At 51.1% G+C, this 7439-nt stretch overlaps 1 protein-coding gene across 1 annotated transcript in view; it reads left to right on the top strand.

The window, feature by feature from the left end:
* The window catches only part of CREB3L1 (cAMP responsive element binding protein 3 like 1), a 14691-nt gene extending 10797 nt beyond the window's left edge, over positions 1–3894 (top strand). Inside the window, exons 9-10 of the mRNA XM_017858093.1 lie at positions 2740–3004; positions 3184–3894. Of these exons, the coding sequence (XP_017713582.1) occupies positions 2740–3004; positions 3184–3220 (302 nt within the window). The 3' untranslated portion in view covers positions 3221–3894. The remainder of the gene's footprint in view (positions 1–2739; positions 3005–3183) is intronic.
* Positions 3895–7439: the final 3545 nt, after the last annotated feature.

The raw sequence follows: 7439 nt of genomic DNA, 5'->3' as shown, positions 1-7439 counted from the left end.
AAAAAAAAAAAAAAAAAAAAAAAAAAAAGAAGGACCCTGGGCCAGGCGTGGTGGCTCACGCCTGTAATCCCAGCACTTTGGGAGGCCGAGGCAGGTGGATCACCTGAGGTCAGGAGTTCGAGGCCAACCTGGCCAACGTGGTGAAACCCCGTCTCTACTAAAAATACAAAAATTATCTGTGCATGGTGGCATGTGCCTGTAGCCCCGGCTACTTGAGAAGGGTGAGACAGGAGAATCTCTTGAACCTGGGAGGCAGAAGTTGCAGTGAACCAAGATCACACCACTACACTCTAGCCTGGATGACAGAGTGAGACTCGTCTCAAAAAAAAGAAGGACTCTGAGGCACCATTCAGAATCGACAGGAAGGAGTGTCATGGTCCATTGATAATGTCTACCGTGGACAGAGGAAGGGTAGTGGTGGTGTGGGTTCAGATATCTACCGTTTCCAAGGGGGATAGTAAAGTACAGTGGTTAGGAGCATGTGGATGTTAAGTCCGTCGTAACTGGCACTGCCACTTGCTGTGTAACCTGAGGCATGTGTCTTAATTCATTTCTTCATCTAGAAATGAAGAAATTGTCCTAAGCTTTCATTTCTTCATCTAGAAAATGGGAGTGGCAATTTTGCGCTTACTGAGCCATGGCTGTGAGGCAGTGCATGAAACAGCACAGTGTCTGTGCTTATGAAATGAGCACGCTCAGTCTCTGAGCTCACGGAGGAGAGAATAGCTACATCACAGTAGCTGGCAAAAGGAGAACCAGGGTAGGGCCCAGCAAAGAAGAGTGTGGATTTCAGAGGGAGAGAATCCTTCAGGTGGACCCACAGAGGAACTTCCTGGCTGTCCCTCATCACTTACCAGTCAGTCACTTACCAATTACCACGTGTCTGACAGGACAGGACAGGAGGAGGAAGAGGAAACAGATGGGAGGTCAGAGGAGGGAAGATTAAGGAGTGAGTTTCAAGAAGGAGGGATATAGCAGGGAGGATGAGCTAGACATTGAGGGCCTTGAGGGGAGGAAGCTGGTGTGGGGAGGGTTAGGGAAAGAGGAAGTAGAGACAGGGAGAGTGAAAGCTCCTCCCCGGACACGTGCAGGCTGAGGAGGAGAGAACAGTGTGGTCACTAAAGGTGGGTGGGCAGCAGCAATGCAAGGTCTGGAGAGTCCTGTGTCTGCTTTTCCAAGGCCACAAAAGCCACTGGAGGGAAAGGAGTGAAAAGAGAGCTGGGGTTGATGGACAAAGCCACAGTGAGAGGAGGGAATGAATGAACCCCTTGGAGAGAAGGCAGTGGGTTTTAGGCCCAGGACCTGGGCTGGATGGAGAGGAGGACACATCCCAGCAGGCAGATGGCTTTGGAGCAGGCTGGTTTGCAGAGCTGGCGCATTGCACAGTTCCAGGGACCGCTGTTCACACATACTATGAGGTCATGGCTGCAGAGCCGGAGGGGCGGCAGATCCCAAGGCCAGGCAGACCTGGGTTCGCATCCTCCTTTCAGGGAGGACAATTTCCCTGAGTGCCCAGAACTTCAGTTGCCTCCTCTGGAAAGCGGGGCTAAAGAAACTTCATTCCTGGCCGGGTGCGGTGGCTCATGCCTGTAATCCTAGCACTTTGGGAGGCCGAGGCGGGCGGATCACGAGGTCGGGAGATCAAGACCATCCTGGCTAACACTGTGAAACCCCGTCTCTACTAAAAATACAAAAAAAATTAGCCAGGCGTGGTGGCGGGCGCCGGTAGTCCCAGCTACTCGGGAGGCTGAGGCAGGAGAATGGCATGAACCCGGGGGGCGGAGCTTATAGTGAGCGGAGATTGTGCCACTGCACTCACTCCAGCCTGGGCAACAGAGCGAGACTCTGTCTCAAAAAAAAAAAAAAAAAAAGGAAAGGAAAGAAACCTCATTCCCTAGAGTTTCTCTCAGATTTTAACCACTCTACTTAGGTCTATGGGCCTTGGATAATGCCTAGCAAATGGTGGGCGTCCAACAGATGTTTGTTTTCCTTCTCTGAAGGGCAAACTAGGATCTAGAATAGGGAAGAGACTTATTCAAGGTCTCGCAGAAAGTAAGTGGTGGACTGGCCAGATGCAGTAGCTCATTCCAATAATCCCAGCACTTTGGGAGGCCAAGGTGGGAGGATCACTTGAGGCCAGGAGTTCAAGACCAGCCTGGCCAACATGGTGAAACCCCATCTCTACTAAAAATACACAAAGTACCCAGATATGGTGGCACACACCTGTAGTCCCAGCTACTCGGGAGGCTGAGGCAGGAGAGTCGCTTGAGCTCGGGAGGCAGAGGTTGCAGGGAGTCGAGATCCTGCCACTGCACTCCAGCCTGGGCGACAGAGCAAGACTCTGTCTCAAAAAAAAAAAAAAAAAAAAAGAGGTAGAGCAAGTAAGTGGTGGAGGTTAGAACACAGCTCCCAGATGCCCAAACACAGTACCCTCTGCTTAGGAAGAACTGACTTTTCTGAGTATTTCCCCAACACAGTTTCAATCACTTCCCCTCTATTACCTCATTTAAACCTCTCATTTACATGAGGTTGGTCCTAGTATCCCTATTTTACAGATGAGCACACTGAGGCTCAGAAAGGTTAAAGCAAAGCGTGTGACTTACCTGAGGTCACACATCCGGGAAGTGTCAGAGCTGGGACTCAGATCCAGGGCCTGTGTCCTTAACCACTAGGCCATAAATGTGGCCAGGATGTCGAGGGAGTCTTGGGCACGCCGCTCATCCTACACTCCCTCTCCAGTGCCCTCCCGAAGCCTCCTATTCTACGATGACGGGGCAGGCTCATGGGAAGATGGCCGCAGCGCCCTGCTGCCCATGGAGCCCCCAGATGGCTGGGAAATCAACCCCGGGGGGCCGGCAGAGCAGCGGCCCCAGGACCACCTGCAGCATGACCACCTGGACAACACCCACGAGACCGCCAAGTACCTGAGTGAGGCCTGGCCTAAAGACGGTGGAAACGGCACCAGCCCCGACTTCTCCCACTCCAAGGAGTGGTTCCACGACAGGTGGGTGGGTGGCCCCTTTCCCTCCTGAGGCAGGGTCCACCTGCCTCCTGCCCACCCTAGGTCACCACATTGGCCACACCCTCCCAAGGCCCCATCCCTGCTGGGTCTAGATCCAGCTTGCAGAGGGTAAAAGGCTTCCTGCTGGACAGAGTCATCCCTGGTCTCTCTTCTCTCTCCAGGGATCTGGGTCCCAACACCACCATCAAACTCTCTTAGGCCATGCCAAGACCCAGGACACAGGACGCACCCCCGGCACCCAGAAGAGGAGTTCTTGCTCACTAACCCAGATCCGCCTCGAGCCCCTGCCTCCTGGAGCTTCCCATTCCAGGAGAAAAGGCTCTACTTCCCAGCCTTTCCTTGCCCCTGACATTTGGACTCTTCCCTTGGGCCAACCACTCTGTTCTCATTCTCCTTCCCACCGCCATCCATCCGTCCTTCTTAGACAAACCACTCACTGGGTACCCCGCCTCCTCTCTCATATGCCCAACACGACCACTGCCTCTCTGTCCCCACACCTGCACCCAAACAGACACATCAACTCACCCCACTCACTGACACCCCTCACCCCACCCCCACTGTACAGAGACCAAGAACAGAAATTGTTTGTAAATAATGAACCTTATTTTTTATTATTGCCACTCCCCTAAGATATTGTATTTTACAAATCTCCCTCTTCCCTTCACCCCTCTCTTGTTTTATATTTTATGAAGTTAGTGCGGGCTTTGCTGCTCCCTGGCCCAGGAAAGAGGGACTCCCCGACCCTCACCTGGCACCCCCCTGCTGCTGCCCAAGTTGCTGGGCCTTTTTAATTGCCAAACTGCTCTCTTCATCAGCTCAGCACATGCTTTAAGAAAGCAAAACTAAAAAAAAAAAAAAAGATGCAGCATCAACTCCTGACTTTGTGCCTTTCTTCAGTGGAGGGGAGGGAAAGTAGAACCAAAGGGCAGGGGAATAAGAAAGGTAAGTTGATTTTATATTCTGGCAGGGCATGTGGGAGAAGTGTGAGAAGGGTTTTTTTTTTTTTTTTTTTTGNTATGTTGCCCAGGCTGGTCTCAAACTCCTGGGTTCAGTCTGCCCACCATGGCCTCCCAAAGTGCTGGGATTACAGGGGTGAGCTACCATGCCCAGCCTGTTCACTTTTTATTTTCCAATATCTTGTTGACTGAATTTTTTTTTTTTTTTTTTTTTGTGAGACGGAGTCTCGTTCTGTCGCCCAGGCTGGAGTGCTGTGGCACTATCTCGGCTCACTGCAAGCTCCACCTCCCAGGTTCACCCCATTCTCCTGCCTCAGTCTCCTGAGTAGCTGGAGTAGCTGGGACTACCCCGCCACCGCGCCCAGCTACTTTTTTGTATTTTTTAGTAGAGATGGGGTTTCACCATGTTAGCCAGGATAGTCTCGATCTCCTGACTCGTGACTCGCCCGCCTTGGCCTCCCGAAGTACTGGGATTACAGGCGTGAGCAACTGCGCCCGACCTGTTGACTGATTTGTTATTTCCTCTTCTGTCTCTGGGCTTTATTTATAGCTTTTATATGTGTACACTTTTAATTGAGGATTAGGAAGATAGCTGAGATAAATGTTTTTTATCTGCCTATTTAAGGAGAACCCCATGTATGTATGTACGTATGTGTATATGAATGAATGACAAGGTCTCACTCTGTTGCCCAAGTTGGAGTCCAGTGGTGCAATCATAACTCACTGTGTTTTCAAAATCCTGGGCTTAAGCAATCTGTCCACCTCAGCCTCCCAGAGTGCTGGGATTACAGGCATCAGCCACTGCACCTGGCCAAGAAGGCATTTCTATTGGGCTTTCTCTTCTAGCCAGGTGCAGAATTCAAACCAAACATCCAAAGAATCTGCTGCAATTCACTCACCCCAAGGCTGCTCCAAGGATCAAGACAGAGTATTGAAGCCACCATCCTGGCCTTTGGGGATGGCCACTGCAAGAATGGAGCCCCACTGTGGGCCAGGCACTGTGCTAGACACTTCACATACTATACTCAGTTTGGTCCTCCTAAGACCTGCCAGTTTCTTAGTTCGTGTAGCCTTTGCCTCAGCTGGATTGAAGCCACAGACTTCTAAGTCAGAAGAGCTGTATTTGAGTATTGGAGCTGCCACTTGCTAGCTGTGTGTGGCAGGTAGAATTCTAATATAGCCTCCAAGATTCCCATCCACTGGTGTACACGCCCTGTTGACTCCTTCCCCTAGAACATGGAGGGGACCTGTGAAGATGAGAGGGCATCACGCTCATAATTAGATGACCTTTTATGGAAAAAGTTAAGAGATTTTGCAGATGTAATTAAGTCCCAAATCAGATGATTGTGAGTTCATTAAAAAGGGAGAGGAGGCTGGGCATATAGTGGTTTATGCTTGTAATCCCAGAATTTTGGGAGACCAAGGTGGGCAGATCACTTGAGGTCAGGAGTTCCAGAGCAGCCTGGCCAACATGGTGAAACCCCGTCTCTTTGTAGAAATACAAAAATTAGGTGGGCATGGTGGTACACACCTATAATCCCAGCTATTCGAGAGGCTGAGGTAGGAGACTTGCTTGAACCTGGGAGGTGGAGGTTGCAGTGAGCCGAGATCACGCCACTGCACTCCAACCTGGGTGACAGAGCAAAACTCTGTCTCAAAAAAAATAATAGGCCGGGCGCGGTGGCTCAAGCCTGTAATCCCAGCACTTTGGGAGGCTGAGACGGGTGGATCACGAGGTCAGGAGATCGAGACCATCCTGGCTAATACGGTGAAACCGTGTCTCTACTTAAAAATACAAAAAACTAGCCGGGCGACGAGGTGGGCGCCTGTAGTCCCAGCTACTCGGGAGGCTGAGGCAGGAGAATGGCGTAAACCCGGGAGGCGGAGCTTGCAGTGAGCTGAGATCTGGCCACTGCACTCCAGCCTGGGTGGCAGAGCAAGACTCCGTCTCAAAAAAATAAATAAATAAATAAATAAAAATAATAATAATAATAAAAAGGTAGATGATACTGGGTGGGCCTGGCTTAATCAGGTGAAAGCCACAAAAGAAGGGATTGGGCCTTCCTGAATAGAGAGAGCACCTCCTGCTGGCCATGGGGCAGAAAACCATGCTGTGAAGGGAGGGGCGGTTTCTAGGAGCCGAGGGCCCTAGTGCCATAGCAGCAAGGACCCAAATTCTGCCAACAACCTGAACACGCTTGGAAGATGACCCCAAGCTCCAGATGCAAACACAGCCTAGACAATACCTGGCTGCAGCGTGGTGACACCCAGAGGGAAGGACCCTGTTAAGCCATACCCGGACATTGAGCCACGGACACAGAGATAGGCAATGTGTGTTGTCTGAAGCTGCCAGGTGGTAGTGATTTACTACGCAACACAGGACATAAGTAAGACGCTCTGTAACTGGAATCTCTCTGAGCCCCCATTTCTCCATTTGTAAAACAAGCCTGTATTGGGGACTCAAGGAGGTAAGTCATCTACAGTGCTCAGAACAGGACCTAGAACTAGTGAGCTCCGAGAAGCACCAGCTGTGCATTAAGAGGCAATGTCGGGGTCAGGTGCAGTGGCTCACGCCTGTAATCCCAAGCACCCTGGGAGACCGAGATGGGTGGATCACCTGAGGTCATGAGTTCTAGCCTGGCCAACATGGCAAAACCCCTTCTCCACTGAAATACAAAAATTAGCCGGGCATGGTGGTGGATGCCTGTAATCCCAGCTACTCCTGAGGCAGGGAAAATTGCTTGAACCCGGGAGGTGGAGGTTGCAGTGAGCCAAGATTGTGCCACTGCACTCCGGCCTGGGCGACAGAGCAAGACTCTGTCTGAAAAAAAAAGAAGAAAAGAAAAGAGGCAGTTATTGATACCATGTGCTACAGAGGGCCACACAAGGGGGGCTAGGAAGGCACAGAGAACAGTACCTCACCCAGACCTGAGCAGCAAGGCTTTCTGGAGGAGGGGACAGGAAAGATTGTTAGACATTGGCAGGAAATGGCCAGACATGGTGGCTCATGCCTATAATCCCAGCGCTTTGGGAGGCCAAGGTGAGAGGATCGCTTGAGCCCAGGAGTTCAAGGCCAGCCTGGACAACATAATGAGACCCTGGTCCCTATGCAAATTGATATTATTATTTTTTGAGATGGAGTCTTGCTCTGTCGCCCAGGATGGAGTACAGTGGCTTGATCTCGGCTCACTGCAACCTCCACCTTCCAGGTTCAAGCGATTCTCCTGCCTCAGCCTCCTGAGTAGCTGGGACTACAGGCACATGCCACCACGCCCAGCTAATTTTTGTATTTTTGGTAGAAACGGGGTTTCACCGTGTTGGCCAGGATGGTCTCGATCTCTTGACTTTGTGAACCCTCCACTTCGGTCTCCCAAAGTGCTGGGATTACAAGTGTGAGCCACCGCGCCCAGCCACAAATTTTTTTTTAAATCATGGTAATAATGACACATGCCTGTTGTCCT

This window comes from Rhinopithecus bieti, unplaced genomic scaffold (assembly GCF_001698545.2).
Source record: "Rhinopithecus bieti isolate Rb0 unplaced genomic scaffold, ASM169854v2 scaffold_46101, whole genome shotgun sequence".
Classification (NCBI taxonomy): domain Eukaryota; kingdom Metazoa; phylum Chordata; class Mammalia; order Primates; family Cercopithecidae; genus Rhinopithecus; species Rhinopithecus bieti.
This window is presented reverse-complemented; position numbering and strand designations above follow the sequence as displayed.